Source organism: Struthio camelus, chromosome 27 (genome assembly GCF_040807025.1).
Source record: "Struthio camelus isolate bStrCam1 chromosome 27, bStrCam1.hap1, whole genome shotgun sequence".
In the NCBI taxonomy this organism is placed as follows: Eukaryota; Metazoa; Chordata; class Aves; order Struthioniformes; family Struthionidae; genus Struthio; species Struthio camelus.
The window spans coordinates 2,553,566-2,573,570 of record NC_090968.1 but is presented as its reverse complement, the minus strand read 5'-3'; the positions used below and the strand labels follow the sequence as shown (position 1 = coordinate 2,573,570).

Genomic DNA, 20,005 nt, shown 5'->3' with positions numbered 1-20,005 from the left:
GTTGCAAAGGTGATGATAGGGCTGTGCCTATGTTGGAATTTCCAGGATGTAGTCTGAGATCCAAGAAGTAGCCTATTTCCAAAGGAAAAACATGAAATACGAGATAGCAGTTCAAGTACAGGACAGTTAATGAAAGCTTTTGGAAAGCTTCTCCAAAAAAAGGTGGGTCTGAAATGAGAGAAGGCATTCCAAGGGAAAGAAAATACAGCCGGGGCGGGTGGGGAAGGAAGGAGAGGAAGGAGAAAACCATGAGGATAGAGAAGATAGAAGTGTTTCGGGGGGGGGAGAAAAAAATCATATGCCTTTTTAAAGGGAGACTATTTAGGATATTTTCATTAGTTTCTTGAAGGATACTATTTTTTTGCAGAAATCTAAGTTGTTGGGATTTGTCCCAAAGCAAATTGTGCGCTTGTTTTATTTTAGTAGAGCGCTTGCTGAATTAAAGTGGTAGGGTCTTTGGAGTCACGCCACAAGGTAAGTGTAGTCAAAGCTGATGGGTTACCCTTCAGCTTTGATGTCTTCAAACGTAGTTGGTCTTGAGTGAGTGATCTGCATAGCTTGTTTCTGAACCCTTGAACTTCTTGTCCCTCAGAAAAAACCACCACCACGTGCACACACACTGAGAAAAGGATGTGGGTGACTTTTATTCTCTGAATTTAGCGTCTCTGAGCGTTACCTTGCCAATACAAGCAAAGTACTTGTTGTTATTTGTTAGCTAACTCCCAAGTGGCAGGTAAGGATCCTTCAGTGATTTGGGAAGAAAACGTATATGTTAGTGTAGTCTTATGGGAATGCCTGTAAGTATCCTTTGGTCTGGTCTCCCTGGAAGGATGCCAGGCATGAATTTAGGGGTTGGTAATACTTGTAATAATCTGATGTCAGTAAAAAGTGTATTGTAAGTTGTATTAATGTGAGGTTAAAACTCATTTTAAGAATGGCAGTTCTGCAGTAAACACTGCAGAGAGATGTTTAATGTAATGTTTACTTAAACTTCTGTTGACTCTCGCTGTGACAACCAGGAATGGATAGAACCCGCAGAGTTATTTTTGCATCTTCTTGAATAAACTGAGAAAGATAAATAATACCAGAAGAAAAGTGCATATCGTTACTAGCATGCCCTCATGTAACTACTTGAATGACGCATGGGTCGTTTAGTTTAACTTAGGAATTCCAATCCAAAATGGACCAATGCCTCCCACGTTTTTGAAGATTTATCTAAGAAACAAAATCTGTGTGTGTGGAAAGGTTATCTCAACAGGGTGAAGAAGGCAGAGCCTATGATATATCACTTATAGTTGTAAAAGATCAGCTTTTCATCTCCAAATTTTCCCCAATGCTTCTGGTTTTCTGACAGAATCTTTGGTTACTATTTTACTTTGAGTAGACACACATCGCTAACATGCTTTCTTCTCTTTTTTCTTTGCAAAAAATCTTCCCCTATTTTTTTTTTTTATTAAGGTTTACTAAATGTGTAAAATTGCTCTGCTGTTTTTGGTGAGAAGTTCACTCTGGCAAAACACAATAATTAAAACTGTTGAGAGAGAGAATCTCCCCCCCCCCCCACACACACACACACTGTATTTTCTTTTAGTAGGGACTAGCAGCAGTTAATAATAATATTTTCTGCCTGATTTGCTCTTTGTGCTTCATGGACTAGCTTGCCTTAGCTGTAATAAATTTTCATGTACCTCATCAGAAAGGAGGCAGAGGAGCAGTGAAACGGTTGTGCCTTTTGATATTTTCAGACTGATTGTGTTCCCTTTAAGAGAAGGGATTTTTTCTTTCTTTCTTTCTTTCTTTCTTTCTTTCTTTCTTTTAAATCTTCTGTTTTTGCTTTATATAGGGGATCGAGGGATTGTTGAGCCTGGCAGGAACTGGAAGATGGGGTGTTGTTCTAGTTTGAGTGCCTCCTTGCTGGACTTACTGACATTTAAATTCGTCCAACTGTGGAGATGTGTAGAGTTGTGGCTGAGTATTAATTAAAAGGGAAATTTGGTTTTCCTTGGCCACCAATTTTGTTCTTCTACCTCAACTTTATCAGAAAAAATTTACTTTTTAAACTTCTCGAGTGAGACCTGTGTCTCTTTACAGACCTAAAGTCTGTTTTCTTTTGGATTTTTCCCCCCTTTTTTCTAACTAATCGTGGGCACCTTTGTCTTTATTACTTGCTAGAGAGTAAATTTGGGCGCTTGCCAAAGCAGGTGTGGTCCCATCAGTTAGAAAGGCTCTGTCCTTGCTGTGTAATCCCACTTCCTTCATGCTTTTTTTCCTTTTCAGTGGCTTCCACTTGCACGGTGAAGGGCGTGTTTGTAAACTGAAGAGGTATTTGTGTTTGGGCCTTAAAATCAGTGAATTTGTATTTAAGGAGAAACCTTCAGTGGCTGAACGTTTTGTAACTTTAACATGTGATTCTGGTTTTATGCAAGGGTGGGACTGGGATATAGCAGCTACGTTCTGTAAGTGAGACTTCAAGTATTTATTGGCAAGCCCGTCAACTGAGAAGTATTTCAACAAATAAAGGCACTATGGTTTCAAAAGGTCAAATTCCATGGTTTGAAGGTCCTTAAAGATGGAATTGGCTCAATAATGAGGAGTTATTGTGGTCGATTTGGTGCCCGTACTAATTTTAGGAATTCAAGCTATTTATTAGATTAGGTAATAATCCAGAAGAACTGGCGAGGATTCACACTAGTTTGTATGACTGAGACCATTGAATGGAGCTTTAATATACTCTTAGACGTTTCAGGTTTGTTGATGTGCCCATCACTACATTGTGTAAGCATTGCTACATCTGTGTGAAACGCTGAGATAATTAAGACAGTTCCAGATGCCTTTAACTGCACAAGGAGCTCTGTCTTCACATGGGCTGATGCCAAAATTAAACAATTTAATAATCTGGACATGAAATTAAAATCATGTTCCAAAAATGAGATGGTACTTCGTAACCCTGTTTTTAGCTAGTGACAAATGCCTGGCCTAGCAACGGGAAAACTATTTCGTGAAATGTGTTTCCAAGTGCAGCTGTCTATCCGGGAAGATACTGATCATGGTTAGCTGATTTTTGAGCAATAAGTTAATAAATGAGAGTTTTGGGGTGTTTCTTTTTTCTTCTTTACAATTAAAAAAAAAAAAAATCAGATGAACGTTTTATCTTGACCCTGCTGGCCCTTTTGGTAAATACTTTGGATTAACTTTATTGTAGTAAGGCTGAGCAGATAGCTAAGCAAGACGGAAGAAGACTGTATTATATGTAATTTTATCCAAGTGGATTGTTTAGGTCTGCAAAGATGAATAAGGTGGAGTGAAAATACCAGTGCTCTGTAAAAAGCAGCAAATGCTCCCAATTAATAATGTGTGACTTGACCATAACTGCTGAAGTTATGCATAGACTGGCAAAGGGGGAGGGAGGAGATTGTGCAATGAGGCTTTCTGGACGTAACTTTAGAGACGGTTATTGAAGCCGTACCTAGAAGAGGAAATCAGATGTAAATCAGATTATTGGTGTTTTACTTGAGAATCTGAATAGCCGTTCCTTCAAACAAGCAACCCAAATCTTTCACTCCTAGGAATGTTTTCTGAACGCTTAATCTAAAGGCTCATTCAAAATACTGCAGGGAATGGCAGTTTCTGATTTCCTAGGTATTCATTCCCCTTAGGACTTTGCAATTTTATATTTTATACCCCTGAAGACAAATAAGTAACTTATCTAAGTTTTTCTCATGAAAAAGTTATGCATATGTGGGAGGCAGGAGGAGTTTAGTGATTTTTTTTTTTTGGATCACGTATGGGGAAGTTGATTCATCACGTGTGTTCTGTCTTAGGTCTTTAATGCTCATTGTATAGATATATTATTTTTAAAGGGAAAATTCTGAGTTTGAATGCCTATAGCAGCTTACACATGTTACACCCCCAAACTTAAGATTGTGCAAGGTTTTAAAAGGGTATTCTGTGCAACACCAAACTTGCGCCTGGAGTTAAGTCTCCATGCAACTGACTTCATCACTGGAGAATGTTGTTGCAATGTACATGTACAAAATCCTTAAAGGAGGTCGGAGTACTGTGTAGGTGGGATAGAGGAGTAACAACTTGTTACAGGTATTGCATATTTTGCCATGGGCACCAGCTTGCTCAGTTTGCCTAGTGAACCTTGACAAATAAGGTGAATCATTCACTCGTAGTTGCCGCAGTTTCTTCACCAAAGATAAAGCTTTGATTGATTTCCCCCCCCCCCCCCCCCGGAAGAAACTTAAGTCAACTGCATGCAAGTCAAGTACGCTCAGATGGCGTTTATGAAGTTTGCAGTTCAGACATAGCTTTCAAAACTTGTAATATGTGGGTCTGCTTTCCAGATTGCTCGTGGCCCAAACTCCTTTCCAGCTGTTAATTCAGCTGTTTTAACTTCCTGCATGTGACTTTTTACAACCGCTGTTAGTAACATGCTTCTGTTTTGATCATCTTTGTATTAAGCATGTTAAGAGTTCTTTCCGTGCAGCTTTTCTTTTGCTCTTTGTGCTTTTTCTGATCCTTATCTGAATCTGCTACAGTTGGTTCTTTTTCCTTTACCGTTGCTCGTACCGGCATTAAGGCGCTGCATGGTGGCTGTAAAACAGCCATAAACTTGGCGCGGTAAGTAGAGCCACGTGAGCCGTTAAATGGTCCATGCGCTATGGTTTGAGGTTGGTTATTAAAGAGAATCGTGTTACCATCCGTTAATGACAATATTTGCAAAATAGTTCAAAGTGCATCTCCTCTGCAGTTAAGTAACATCTGAATATTTGTAATGTTATGCAAGCTACAGTTTTTTCAGTAAATACATAGTTGGTATAGGCCAATGCTCTTTAGTTTTTAAAAACCTTTTGGGAAGCGTGAACACCAGCGCTAAGAATGTCATCTTGAAATTCTTACAGCTTTTGTATTTATTGTTGACAGCGACCTGGAACGTCTAATCAGCACGTAGCAATGTAATAGTTATTTACACATACACTTAAAGATGACTCTTAAAATGACTGTACTTCAAGTCATGCAACTGGAAAGTATTGAGTATGCGGACTGCTTACCTTTATCAAAGGGCTTTTAATGTGGCAGGACTGTATAAATGCCACATGTTCAGCAGTCTGGCTGTTAATTGCATCAAAATGTTCATCCTCGTGCTCTGTTTTGATGCTAGGTCAAAAATGTGTTGGGTCAATGTCTGGTACCCACATGTCAATTATCTCTTATAGGCATTGCGTTGATAACTTCATGCCTTTGGTCCTGCGATGTCTTAATATTTCTGTGTGTCTGGGTTTTTTTTGTTGTTGTTGTTGTGTTTTCTCCTCTCCCAAAGAGAAATGTTCATACTGCATGTTGTTAATAACCACCTGATAAAGGATAGTTCTGAGGATGGGTAACTACCTAAGTACAGTTGGTATCCTGAGACAATGCTGTAACGGCAAGAAATATCAACTTCTCTTCTCTCCTTTTCCACCAGGTTACCCTTGTTTCAAGCGAGTGCTTTTGCATTCTTAGCGCCTGCTAGAGCAATACTCTCCTTGGAGAAGTGGAAATGTAATAATACAGGTAATTGTCATTTATGCTTGCCTAGTTTTACGTGACAAATGCAAATGACCCAGATCACACACAGTGCAACTGCCAAACATTTTGATGTGGAAACTGAAAGCAATGAGCAGGAAATATGAAAAACATAACTCCTTTTGCAATGTTTCAGCTTTGCGCCTCTTTGCTTAGGAGAAAGACTTCTAAAAATGCTCTTCTGCAATTCTGATTTTCATTCTTTCACATCCATGTCCCGTCTACTTGTTTTATGAATGATTTAGGCTGAAGATACAAACTGTTAGAGAGCCTTAAGGGAAACTGAAGGCCCCGCGGGGGGAAAATCTGTGGATGTTAGGGTCTGATGGTAGTTTTTGCTTTGATTATTTGTTATTAATTAAAGCCGACATGTTTTGTTAATAATGTAGGGAAAGGCGGAAGGGTTCAGAAAATGCTGCTGTTAGATATTTGGAACGAATCAGTCCAATGGAGTTCTTCCAAGCTCAGTAGTAATTTTGAGCTCTGTTCAGCATCACCTCGAGATCAGCCTTTTTATCCGTTTCCTTCCTACCTCTAGTCTTTGAAGAGCAGATTTTGGAAATCTTTGGATGTTAATTTTAACCCTTTCTTTTTTTACTTTGCTAATTTCATCTTGAAAAGCTTTCAATTTTATTTACAATCACGTACTAAGAATAGAAATGTACAGTAAAACTGGTCAGGTAGGCTGCCTTTCCTTTTAGTTTAGCTTAGACTGAAGTGGAAACCTTTCTAGCAGACTTCTTTTTAAGGGGGGGTGGTTATTCAGGTTGTAGGTTGAGTGCAGAATGGAGTTTTGATTCTCTTATGATTATGTTTACATTAAATTTATATTGTTTATGTACGTATAAATCTCTTGATTCGCTTGCGACCATCTAATTAGTTTTCCTGTTGTGTTTTGTTTTGTTTTGTTTTGTTTTTTTAAACTTAGTTTTAAATATTCACGTTTTCCCATCAGGAAAGTCAAATTTAGCTACTGGGAAACGGCACATGGGTTTCAGTACCCAAGATGTAAAGGCGTGCTATGGTGTGCTATAGCTCTTAGAGGCGTGTCGACATTTCAGTGCTCCAAAATGTGTCAGTACCCTAGTACACACCTTGTTGAAACAAGATACTGTCTGATAACCTTTGATTGCAAAGTAATTTTTCACTACTTCAGCGTGTTGGAAAGAACCTTTACAGCATCTTGCTCTTGAACCTTTTAACCTCCAAATGGTGTCAGGTGGGGTTGTTACCACAAGTCAATTCATCAGTCAATGAATGACCTAAATTGGCAAACAACAAACGCTTGAGTGCTTGAGTCCTAGCATGCAATTGAGTAATTCTCCATTCACCCATTTATTGGAGTGAGAAAAGAATCCCTAACTGACCTTTATTTCTGAAAGTTAGGGTTCCCCCCCTGCCCTTCTCTGGGACAGTGGGTAAAATTAGCGGTTAGCTCTTAGGAAACGTAAGCGTGTTATTCAGGAGAGGTGATTGCTTGATTTATGGAACTGCAGATTCTTTCTGTGTAAATCAAGGCTCATTGGTCAGGAGACAGCTTAAGCAGAAAAGTTATTTTGTAAGAAATTTGACCTTATGATTGCAAAGTGGCTGAGGAATAAAACCCTGTTTTGTCTTTTTCTTTTTGTAAGATATAACAGTTACAAATGGAACAACAGAACTGCTTCACACTGAGCACATCTGGTATCCCAGAATACGAGAGGTAATGTAGGAATAGCCTTCAGCTGCTGATCTGTCCAATTTCAGTTAAATTTCTCACGTAACCGTCTACGTGTTCTCGTCTTTAAGTTGACAATTTCTTCTTTCGCTACGATTTGATTTGAATATGTCCCTTTAATCATTTCACGGAAGTCTTCATCGTTTCAACTTGTTCATTGCTGAAAAGCAAATACAATGAGTTAGTTGCCACGTTCAAAAAGATGCACAGTCAAATACACCAGTGGGACTAATATTCTTCTTGTAACGCTTTGCGATTTGTGCTCAGCCGTAGCAGTTGAGCAGTACATCAGCTGCTATCAGATCGCTTGCCTGCTGTCACCATTCAGTAGGCTGTCCCGTGGAAATTAATGTGCAGTTGGCAAATCTCTTAATATCTAGGCGTCTTAAGTTGGAGACGATTCTGATAAGGCCTCGATTCTCTCGAGAGACTTGCTGAAATACACCAAACTCTTCTCCACTTGCAGCATGTCAGTAGGAACTTCGTCATGCTTTGCAGAGCCCAGGACGAGGGTTGTGCCCAGGCATCACACTAGAGTGGTAGATAGCGTAGTCCAAATTAAGGCGTGTGTCATGGAATTTATCTCCCATCCCGTTGCTTTGGGCTGCAAGCTTTTTCTTAATTAAAAACAAACCCCTCTCTCTTCCCCATGTTCAAACCATAGCTACATCCTGCCAAGAGCCCTGCAGCCAAGAGGGCTGACAGTCTCCTGAGACCACAACGCTGCTCTATACCAGCTTCTAAGGAGCACTTGTGAACAATGCAGCATACACTCTGCCCCTAGGAGCTAGGAGCATCACCTCCGTGGCGCCACCAACCCTTGCCGGTTCGATCTGAGAGCTTAAAGGTTAGCCTGGAACCCAGGTCTCCTGTCTGACAGTGTGATGTGCTATCCACACAACTACCAGACTGGCCCACTGGTCTGTTGTGTAATAGTTTTGTGGAGAAAACCATAAGTGTTATGCTTAAGCAATAAGTCACTTAAACATAATGAGCTGTTTTATGACAAAAAAAATTTGCTGAGTTCTTCTGTGTCACTGAATTCTTTAACTGCAGTTTGTAAGCCAGAGCAGAAGAAGAAATGTTTTGGTTTTGCTTTAAGATTTGACTGAACTGTCTCTTTTCCATTCTTGTGTGTTCAGATCCAAGGTGCTATTATCATGTCCTCCTTGATAGAAGTGGTGATCGGTCTGCTTGGCCTTCCCGGCGCCCTGCTGCGATACATCGGACCTCTGACTATCACGCCAACTGTCGCTCTCATCGGCCTCTCCGGTTTCCAGGCAGCCGGAGAAAGAGCAGGCAAACACTGGGGTATCGCGATGTTGTAAGTACTCCTGGGTGCTCTTGACCTCTAGGCCGGTGGGTCCCAGTTGGTAAGTCGTCATGCAGGAATTCTGGAGTGCGGATGAAAAACCTGAGTTTGCTTGACTACCAAAGGCAGCGTTACAGGGCTAAGTACGTGAAGTTTCCACTTTTCAGTCATTCTTTCAGATTGTTTAAATGTGGTATGTTTTCCCCTGTGTTTCAGTTTGATTTTGTTTGGAAGATTGAGCTTGCAGCTGATGGGGCTAAATATGTTCATGCTCCTCCAAGTAGAAGGTTGGAGTGAGCAGGGGGTGGGGAGGGCGGTGCTATTGTGCCCCCCCCCCCCCCCCCGAAAAGATTAATGTTAACAATTAAAAGGTATTCAGTGCTCCCCTTCCTCCCTGCCAAGTCAGCTTGCCGTCCAAGTGATTCCTGTAGTATTGGGATTTGGCGTAATGGATCAGAATATTTTCTGCTTTGGTGTCTGTGGATTGTGAGCAAAGACAAAAAAGTTGCTTATTGTGTTTGTTATTCTTCACAGTGCTTTTGCAAAGAGCTGCGTGTTAGTTTCTGTAACTTGGGCCAGGACTGCCATCTGTACGTCATTTGTTTTCATACTGATTCTCATTATTATCGCATATTGTTTCAGCCTACAGATATTGCTCTCTGACTTCAGGTTTTACCATACTAAATTACGCCAGTAACTTTCTCTTTGTTTTCATCGCTTTTTAAATTCTAAGCTCTATAGTTCCTTTAAAACTTTCTTGCTTTTATTCCTGGGATCGTTTCTAGGCTTGAAGTGATGCACAATGGCCAGAATTTCACTGGGGCAATTCAGCTGTATATCTTTTTTTTTTTTTTTTTTTTAAATCGAGTTACGCTAAGGTTTCACGGGGATGAAGACTACGTTGGTAGTTTCAGGGTGCCCTGCAAGTTTCCCTCTACCCCCAGTTCTGAGATAATTCTTTTAACTTATAAAGTATAAGTAGACGTTTCTCTTTAGTAGGCCAAAAGGCTTTTGGAGTGAGTTTCGGGGCCTCATCTGCGTATTTCTGTAGGTATAAATGCCAGGGAAACGTAAGAATCGGGAATAGCGGCATGAAGGGGAGTAACTGAGAAAAGGGGAGTGAACAGAATACAAGAGTTTCCTGTGAGATGGTATGAATAGTCAGCCAAATGAGGATGGAAACCACATTTTTGGGAGACTAAAATTGGCTGAAGCAGTTGAAATGTTCAGTATATAGCAAACAACTTTGTACCGGCTCTGGAAGCGGAAGGAATGACATGATGAGATCAGGTTCTGATCTGACTAATCTGTTTGCACAGTACTTTGAACATATAAAGTATTCTGTAAGTGCAGCTTATGATTAAAAGGGCTATTTAATTCTCTTTTATCTCAGATGTTAGCCTCGTGAATAGTTTTGTAATTCTATTATGTTAAGCAACTGACCCAAAGGAACGTTTTATTTTGCTGTTAAGCGAATTCTATGCAAGTTGGGACTAATGTTAAATTAAGCAAGTAGACCTTTGGTGAATTGGACATGGAAACCTGTAATTTGAGTTGACATTTTGCAAATGGAAAAACATAAATCAATTTTGGAACAGGGTTTAAATATTACCCAGTCAGTAATTACTCTCTGACTTCTGCCATGCAGAAACGTACCCAAGGTTGTTGAGAATGTCTCCGTAGCCATCTAGATCCACTCAGGCTTGATCTGCACAAGATGTGGCACTCGAAATCATCTTGACTGTTCGGATGAGAGAAAAGTAATCGCATTGCTATCCCGCGCAGCAGCGTAATACCTGTATAAGAGCTATTATCTTCTATTAGCCGCCGATGGTATTTGACAAGACTTTCACTTTGTCAAAAATTTTTCTGACCTCACGTGTTCTAAAGGTACCAGGCTGAAACGATTTGATCATAAAGCAGGTCACATCATAATCTATAAAAAGGCAACGTATTCCTGAATCTGGCTTTGCCTGTACGCGTGGCAAGCGAAACTGTTTCTTTGGGCAGTCAAAGATGTCACAGTATTTTACAGTATGGCGTTAAGCCTCCTGCCACGCTCTCTGTAGCCAGCCCCAATATTCCGCCTGCTTTGTAGACGAGCAAACCGAGAGGCGAAACGCAACGGTTTTAGTCAGTCAAATTTAAATGTCCTGCCTCTGTCTCCTGCTTTAGTCCCTGCCAAGCCACGGAGAGGATCTTTGTAACGTATGTGTCCTCCTTGACGTTATTTACAGCCCTGTTCTAAATAAAAACCACGCGAACTGTGTGTCCTCGGGGCTAGCGTGCGGGATCGCTGCTGTTAGGACTGGAGTCCATCTTTCTATAGTGGAGTTTTGGGGGAATGCCAAAATGTTTCCTGGATGCAAGGAAAAGGTGCCTTTATCATTCGACTTTAGTCAGGGGTGAAGGCTATAAATGACACCTTCCTTGTGCAGAGCTCTTTGTTCCCGGAGTTTGAGGGAGAATAAAGCTCTGTTTTGTTTCTTACAGGCGGAAAGCGATCTTGAATGGAAAAGGGAGGACAGCTTAAAATCCGTCTTTGTTTTTTAAGTCGGTGATAAAACGTAATCTGCTCCCATTTCAGAGACGCTTTTGCTCCTTCAAACAACTTGACTCTTTGTATAGTCTTTTTCTGACTGATTTGATTTATGGTAGCCGGGCTGGCTAGCGCAAAGAGAAGGATCTCGCTGAAGATAAGAGCGAGAGACATAGAGGTGTAGTGACTGATGCGTTTTAGCTGTTGTGTCCCATTCACCCTCCTGTCTGTCCTTCCTGGTTGTTCCCCCCAAACCCCAAAGCAAACAAACAAACAAACAAGCATACAAAACCGTTTGGGCCCTTTCCTGCTGCTTATGCAGTGCAGACCTGGATGCAAATAGTTACAAAGTTTGAGTCAAACAGGAGAGCGCAGCTTACCTCTTTCCCAATGGCTTTATCTCTGAAAATCTTTCTGTAGTCTGTCTTGCTGGTTTTCCTGGTTTTGTTTACCTGTTTGCTGCCGGCTGTGTTGCAGTAATTAAGAATACAAATTACATAGTTTGGGGTTTTGTGGAATAACAGCATAATTAAAATATAGTCTCTCCTAATGCTTCGTCTTGTGCTAAATCTTAAAAATTTCCACTTATATTTTGGGTTTGAAGAGCCTAAAGAGTTATCCAGTTTGTACTGGGAAAGATTTGTAACATATCGATGGTAACGATAACGTGTCTCTTCTCCCACCCTCCTCCTCTTGTCTCAGGACGATTTTCCTAGTATTGCTGTTCTCTCAGTATGCCAGAAACGTCAAGTTTCCCTTACCAATTTACAAATCCAAGAAAGGATGGACAGCATACAGGCTGCAACTTTTCAAAATGTTTCCTGTAAGTAGTTGAGCTTGTTCTTCAGTTGGCAAAGGACGACTTAAGAGTTCTATTTATGGTGTCTTGTATGTTGATTTTTTTAAAACAGTATCATAGATCACAAAAATTAGATTAAAGCTTGGATATGCTTATGGGAAACTTAACTAAATGGCTCATTTGCTAGAGGAAATAGTGTCTCGTGTATTCTTGCCAGATCCTATTCTGGCATCTCTCTCTGGTGAAGAGCCATTGGAGTGATGAAGATGATGGAGTGTCGGGGAGGGGATGGGGTAGAAAAGAAGGTACGTTTATGCGTGCAATGAAAGGCTAAATTGAGCCCTCCAAAAAGGAAGGGTGAGATCGTTATCTTTTGGGGTTTTTTTGAAAGCAGTACTTGGTTTCCCCATGTGCAGGACTTCCTTTTATTTCTGTGTTAAAGTTAGAATGAGTTCACTAGTTTAAGTGCTCATTTGGAGACTTTCCCGTTTGTTAGGAGAGAGAAGAGGCTTTCTCTAATTCCAGAGCTTTTGTAACTGCACCTCTGTTTAAAACAAAAAACAAAAGGCACCTAACAGATCCATTACTGGATTTGCTGTTCTTCAGACTTAGAATATCACTTAAGATCACGCTAAGATAAGCGTGTAAAAGATACTCTGTGCAAGAACTGTTTGCTGTGGATGAATATTGTCAATAATTGTTACTTTAAACAATGTTGGGTTTTTTTTTCCCCCTCCTCTCTTCTGTCACAGATTATTTTAGCTATTTTGGTGTCATGGTTGCTCTGCTTCATCTTCACTGTGACGGACGTCTTTCCCCCTGACAGTTCGAAGTATGGCTTCTACGCTCGCACAGACGCCCGTCGAGGAGTGCTCTTGGTAGCTCCGTGGTTCAAGGTTCCTTACCCTTGTAAGTATGTGTTTGTTTGTTTGTTTGCTTTCCTTTTAAGGCTGGTTTTAAGAACATACCTGTGAGCCTTTCTCTGTCCTTCTCGCAAGCATGGCTGTTTTTTTTTCTCGGTATTAGATTCCGATACGCTTTGACGTACAGTAGCCGATGGGAGTCTTTTAACTGACCTAAAGGCACTGTGTGTGAGGATTACAGTTTTTCTCATGCATTATCATCTTTAATGTGGTGTCTTACGGTCTCTTCCAAGAAAGACCGAGTGCCTGTAACTTGAATTTGCGGAAAGCGCTCACAGGGTTTAAGGAGGTAATTCTGAGTTCTTCTGCAAGTAACTGCAACCATTCCCTGCAAATCCATGTTATATATGTTTATCTGTACTTATTGATACTGTGGTCAGCTGCTGTTAGTATTACGCAGTAACAGAGACAGGTTGTTAGAACTCCTGTAGAGCTACTGGAGTTACTCATTCTCATTGTTGAAAAGAATTAGTGTTGTAATTAACTTAGTGCACTTCTCGACTTAGTACTCCCCCCAACACACCACTGCTTGAATTAACAGTGTTAAACGTAAAGATGTTCAGAATTGGCATTAAAATCGGGCTAATGGGTGAGTTAGAAGACAGCAGTCAATGGTTTGTTTTTTTTTTTGTCCTTTGATTGGCATTTACAAGAGAAAACAAAATGGTTTACACTGAATCTTGTACAATTTATTCTTCTGCTGGCCACCCCAAAGTTTAAAGCTGTTAAAAGCTGCTCCTTATGACTATGAGATGGAGTTGCACAACCAGTTGGTGCTTGTGCTGCTCGGAAATTATCGTGGCAATAATAGAGTCATATTCTGCTAGAATAGAATAATAGAAATGGTTATGAATACCAGCATACCGTAATGAGGCAGCTTCAGCTTCCTTGTTGTGGTTTTCCATATGCTTTGGTTCTGATTAGTCTTTAAAAGAAACCACTTCTAAAGAATGACTTGCAAGTTGCATAACAGAAGGTTTGGGGGATGAAGAAGCCGACGACTTTTCTCCACCTTGATTAGACCATTCTTATTTGTAAAGCCTTGTTCATTCATGTTGGTGTGACTTAAACTTTCTTTTGTTGTGAGAGACTCATCTATTTCAAAGAGAAAAAAGCATCAAGGCAATTGCTATGGAAAACCTGCCAAGCTTTGCTACGGGCTTAAATCAATCTTATTTTCTCTCCTGCAGAAATTTGCAGGTGGATGGTGTTTGTGCATGGTCATAGCTGGCTTTTGGCTGTTGTCTTTTGTAGACTAAACTCGTAACCAAAGACAGCGTTTTCAGAAAAATCATAATTAAGTGGTATTGGCCTCACTAACCTGAATTCCCCCCTCCCCGCCTCCCCCAGCCAAGTGGTAGTTGAAATTCATGTCTTCTGCACAGGAGGAATTTTTTTGGCGGGGTTTAGGTCCTTTTTCAAGCGTGATCAAAGCAGTTGGTTAGGCAGTTTTTTCTCTGCTCCTTTCATCTAGTTGAACTTGCCAGACAGTGTTACTGTAAAGGGAGTTTGATTCCATTAAAGATTAATAAATTGCTGTATGTTTTGATATCTAAATTGTTTTCGGTGGAACGAGAGATTTCAGTTTTCTTTTCTTCACAGTTCAGTGGGGACTGCCAACAATTTCGGCCGCTGGAGTAATTGGAATGCTCAGCGCCGTTGTTGCTAGCATCATTGAATCAATAGGGGATTACTATGCCTGTGCCAGGTTGTCTTGTGCTCCTCCTCCACCTATTCATGCAATAAATAGGTACGTCAAAAAAGAAATCTTTATCTGTATTTTATGCTACTATTTTGTACTTTTTTTTTTTTCCCCTTGACGTTAGACAGGAACGTGTTCTGATATCAGATGTTACAATTTGGTCAAACACAAGGCCCCAAGATCTGAAATGTAAGATGCAACTGTCATTTTGAATGATTTGGATGCTAAATGTAACGCTGGCAACCTAGCTCTATTTCTGCTGGAATCTGTGGAACTTATCCCTGCTGCAACTGCAATAGTACAACTCCGAATCGGCTCGGGAGGCAGCGTAGCCTGTTCAATTCACCTGAAATGTAATTTTAGGAGCGGAGAGGGGCTCTAAGTTTGACTTGATTGTTTTATGTTCTCTTCAGTTCTTTCGGAGCACGGGTATCTAGAAAGCGGGCATCTGGGATACAGAAAACAGAACGTATGTTGTTTCTCCAGGGGTGTCGGAGCTTGAAACGCTAATTAAAATAAACCATGCAGGACAAATACCTTGAAAGGCACCTAGAGAGCCTGCAGTCATAAGGCACTGTCTGAAACGAGTCCACGTTAATACAAGTTTGACTCTTGCTTGTTTGTGAATTGCAGAGGGATTTTTATTGAGGGTCTTTCCTGTGTTTTGGATGGAGTATTTGGGACAGGGAACGGATCCACTTCTTCCAGCCCTAACATTGGCGTCTTGGGCATCACGAAGGTACGTGTTTTACCTTGATCAGCGTGTGACTTGAATGTTATTGTATATCCTGAGGTGGCCGGCTCGTGCCGTTTTCAGGTTTCACAGTATGACCCTCTTTCAAGAAAGAATACTACTTGTTATTTTGTACAGACAAACTTTACACAGTATTCTGAATTTACTTAATTTGGCTGTACCAACCGTTGTCCGATGGAAATCGATTCCTGATAAGGACCCCAAAAATCTTTTCATTCAAAGTAAAAGCAGTTAGACCTACATAAAGGAGATGATATTAAATAAACTGTCCCTTTGAAAACCCAGAGGGCATTCCAGTGATGTGTGGTGGGTTTTTTGTTTTTTTTTTTAAGTTGAGGCAGAAACACCGTAAACTGTGTAGAAATTGATATTCTTTTAGCCACCTTGGCCCTGAAAGCATCAGTAGAGGAGAGCTGAATATTTTTAACTTCTCATTTTGACACATGACGAAATGCAACTTGAGATCCTTGGGTCTTATCTACATCTGTACTAGGACATTACACTGGCACAGCTAGAGCAGGAGCTTGCAGTCAAGGTAACTTCAGAGTTAAATATACCCTAAATATTTGTCCTCATCGTGATAGCTTTATAAAGCCCTGAGCATTCTTCGGGGATTACATATTTTTTGGGGTGTTACTCAGCAAAATATGTAAGCGCTTGAGGAATTGCATTGGAACCAGCGGGGTTATTCATGTGCTGACCTGGCTGTGTGCTCGAACGCCTTGCTGAACTGGGAGACCTTGGGCCGCAGATAGATTTGCTTGACGTTGTTAATTTAACCTTGCTAAAAAAAATAGCGATAAAATTGCTAAGAGTAATTTATGTTGTGAATACGTACATTTTGTTGCGTTATTTGGCTTGGAAGCTATAAATCCACTTCATGCATGAGGGAGTACCTCACCCCTCTGACTTAATGCAGCATAGATGGTGAATTTATCTTCGGCCATTTTTTTCTGCACAAAGGACAAGTCTGTTTGCTTTTAGGATGGGTTATAAATACTAGTAGCACCATCTGCTGTCTGTATAAGTCTCTTCCTTTCGATTGCTGATGGAAATTTCCTAGAAGAAATTCTAGTTACAAAAAGCGTTGAAGAAAGGTTTATTCAGTTCTCTCCTCTGTTTCTGCCACTGACTTTGTAGCAGTTGGTATCAGTTAACAGCACTTTTTTTATTAACAGGCCTTAGAAACGAGTGTACTTTTTGCTTTGGAACAGCAGCTGTTGCAGAGAGCAAAATTAGATACAGTTAGGTTTGTTCAAAGAGTGTCATTAAAAGTGAACGTGCCTGATGCAAAATGGCACAGCTGGATGGCTGTGCTCCAGCGTTTTGTCTTGTTTTCCTGTCTGCACGCACCTTCCTAAAAACCTAGTAGTTTGCAACTGAAATTTGTATCAAAATGGCTTTTATCCTTTTTTAGCGTTTATCCTCTGCTGTTTATTTGGGAGAAGAAATCTTTAGCGCTCATGAGCAAAGACTGCATAGTGATCTCCTCATACCAGCGTGGCGTTTGAAAAGGCGTTCACCTTTTTTTGAAGTCAGTATGATTTGTGAGGCTTTAGCTGGGGCAAAAACGTTGCAAAGTCTTGGAGCTGGCCTCCGAATAGTTTTACTTGGTGAGAGGAGTCAATTAAAATGTGGGTTTTTTTGGAGGCCAAAATTACAGGCAGCTCATGCCATAATGTTGATGGAATGGATACTCAGCAAGATACTAGGTACCATATCCTCTCTTCATGCATGCCAAAATAATCATTTGAAGGGTGTGTATGAGTGTCTGGGAATAAGTATGCAGTTTTAGCTCAGTGCTAAAAATCTCAGTTGGGACTTCGTTTGTTTGACTTGTAATGATCGCTTATTTGCATAGATCAATGTCATTATCATGTAGAAGTTTTTTTTTTAAAGAATCTGCACGTTTCATACAGCAGAATATTTTTGGAGCGAGATATTGGTGATCATGAGGAAATGAATATTTCTATAAAAACAGAGAAAGATGCAGGCAAACTTTCATTGCTATTCTACTGAATCACCCGTATTCACTAGTCTAGCTTCTTTCTGTAACTGAATGCTTCCCATCTAACAGTTGAGCAGTGAAGAATATTTGAGGAAAGAAAGAAGTACTTTTTACCCTAGGTGTTCCTACTATATCTTTACTTAAATTCAGATGGCTTGATAGTATCATAAGTTACAGTGCTACTTTCTAAAACTTGTAACACATATATGCATGCATTGGTTGAAGCGCTAGCGTGACGCTTCACTTGAGTATTTCTGCTTCTATATATGGGGCACTCGGCTCGGTCACACATGATTAACAAACTAATATTAACTTCTCTGTGAAGCTTAATACTCTATAACAGAAGTCTGCAAAGGGCTTTGCTGGAAACCACCTTTCCAGCATAACGCTTTTTTGTGCCTGGTGCACCTCCTGTCCACGTATAACCCTGTTACATCGTACATTCATGCTCGTCAACTGCTGTTGCAACATAACGCCCGAGAAACGCTGCCCTAAGTTTGAACGCTGAAAATAAAAGTGGGAAGGAAATGAAGACGCTCGGTTGCACAGTGTTAGCACAGCAGTGTTTTGCATGTGAAATGCATTCAGCTCTGATCTCGGAGAGAGATGTAAAATGACTTGATGATGTCTGTCTGGAAAGTCTGCACCTCCTTCAGGTGAACGGCATGGAAGGTAGGCAATACATGCATCCTTGTGTAAAAGGGCAGCAGCACATGGAACTTTTTTTTCTCTTTGCATTATAGTTGACCAGTTTGCCATCTCTCCTAGGTACGATCTATTTATCGTCTTTATTGTAGATGGGACCGTGCCACCTTTCATGCTTATTGTGGCCATAGCAGTTACAAGCTCTGCTAATCCGATTTTAAGATGGCTTAACGTTAATGACAACAGGCAAAGGCAAACAAAGTTATGTTAGAATTGGATTGCAGCCACGTTACAGCCGAGTCCTCCGAGACATGTGTAAATGCTCTGCAGCCTGTATTTTAACACCACAAAAAATGTAGGTGGAAGCTTGAAAAGAAGTCTTAAATATGATGGTCAAAAGTTTTAATTCATGAGGACCTTCAGGTTTTTTACAAGGTTGGCTTTTTGAGGCTCTGTGAGAAATATTCTCAGGTACGTTAATTCAGACAAAACCCTCCTCGCTTTGCATCAGAGCAGAACAGTTGCCAGTGTCTCCTGGGCTCCGTCTGAAGAGAGAACACGAAAGCGAATTAAAACAATAAAATGTGAAGCATAAAGCTGGCTTAAATGCTCACTCTTCCGGTGTCCTTTTCTTTTTGTTCTCCTGCAGGTCGGAAGTCGGCGGGTTATTCAGTATGGTGCAGCCTTCATGCTCTTGCTTGGAATGGTTGGCAAGTTCAGCGCTCTCTTTGCATCGCTGCCTGACCCAGTGCTTGGTGCCCTCTTCTGCACTCTCTTCGGTAACGCATGTTTTCTTGCTTCTCTTCGTGTACTGTGATATCTTTTTACTCTAGTGGCGTGCGTTTATGTACGTTGTCATGTTTTCTTAGAAAAAAGACTATCTAAATGTTGAGACTTGCTTTGTTTTCATTTAGGAATGATTACAGCCGTGGGTCTGTCTAATCTCCAGTTCATAGATTTAAATTCTTCTCGTAACCTGTTCGTACTTGGATTTTCCATTTTCTTTGGACTTGTCCTTCCAAGCTATCTCAAACAAAATCCACTGGTCACAGGTACGTGTTTCTGTTCACTTGCATAAAGCATACTTTTACCTTATACTCAGCAAAGTACATACAAGTACAAAGTAACTTAAAGGGTAAAGAAGAGTAAAAGCGGAATATTGATGAGACAATGAGAGCTATAGACAAGAATGCAGATGTGTTCAGAGGTGGAGAATTCTTGAGATGTTGAGACAGGAGTTAGGTGTTTCGGTGGGGTACATCTGAAGCGTTGCTGCGTTCTCTGGGTACGATTGTAGAGCGAGGCAAGGAGACCAATACCCGGTTGGACTGGGAGAAGGACTTAAAAGGTGAATCTGAATTGTAAATGATGTTAAAAGAACGAGAGGGAATATCAAATTAGAGCATGAAAACTAGGATTTGTATTAATTTTTTAACGTTTTTGTCGCTGTGGATATGCTTTTTGAAACTGAATGTTAATGAACTCTGTTTCGGACCGTTAGCCAATTATAGTTTAGGGAACTCATGGAGAAGGCATTTTTTTTACTTGTACCATGCAGTAGCGGTAATGACAGTGTGCAGCATCAAAGGATGGCATGCCATTACATCTTGATAAGCAATTGACAGCTCATGGAGTTATGTTTGGGGAAAGAAGGGGTCCCCGTGGGTGGACTGTGTTGGTTAAAGTCTCTTCCGAATGTATTCCCATATGGTTTTGAGAGTCCTATTTGAGCAAATTCCCCAGTGACCTCAATGGCAAGTTTTCGCAGTTGAGCTGCATGTAAATCAGTAGGATGTGCATATATATGGTAAGAATACAAGCTCGGAATAAACTTTTTCTTCTCCGTTCTTCTAGGAATAGCGGGCATTGATCAAGTATTGAATGTTCTCCTCACTACAGCCATGTTTGTCGGTGGTTGCGTTGCATTTATTTTGGATAATACCATTCCAGGTCAGCTATGTGAATGCGTCATTTCATTTGAAATAATAACCACCTTTCTGAATAAGGAGAGCGTTTTAGGGAGGCAGGAGATGAG

The 20,005-nt window shown here is 40.6% G+C and overlaps 1 protein-coding gene across 8 annotated transcripts in view; it reads left to right on the top strand.

Annotated features, from left to right (window-relative positions):
- SLC23A2 (solute carrier family 23 member 2) overlaps nt 1-20,005 on the top strand; it is a 57,766-nt gene that overhangs the window by 31,934 nt on the left and 5,827 nt on the right. For all 8 annotated transcript variants that reach the window (XR_011136484.1, XR_011136483.1, XM_068920816.1 and 5 more), the window contains 10 exons: nt 5,471-5,559; nt 7,203-7,273; nt 8,431-8,612; nt 11,842-11,962; nt 12,691-12,847; nt 14,464-14,611; nt 15,197-15,302; nt 18,620-18,749; nt 18,885-19,022; nt 19,825-19,920. Coding sequence is in view for 6 of the 8 variants with exons in the window: in XM_068920816.1 (XP_068776917.1) it covers nt 5,471-5,559; nt 7,203-7,273; nt 8,431-8,612; nt 11,842-11,962; nt 12,691-12,847; nt 14,464-14,611; nt 15,197-15,302; nt 18,620-18,749; nt 18,885-19,022; nt 19,825-19,920 (1,238 nt within the window). In the remaining 2 variants the exon portion in view is untranslated. The remainder of the gene's footprint in view (nt 1-5,470; nt 5,560-7,202; nt 7,274-8,430; nt 8,613-11,841; nt 11,963-12,690; nt 12,848-14,463; nt 14,612-15,196; nt 15,303-18,619; nt 18,750-18,884; nt 19,023-19,824; nt 19,921-20,005) is intronic.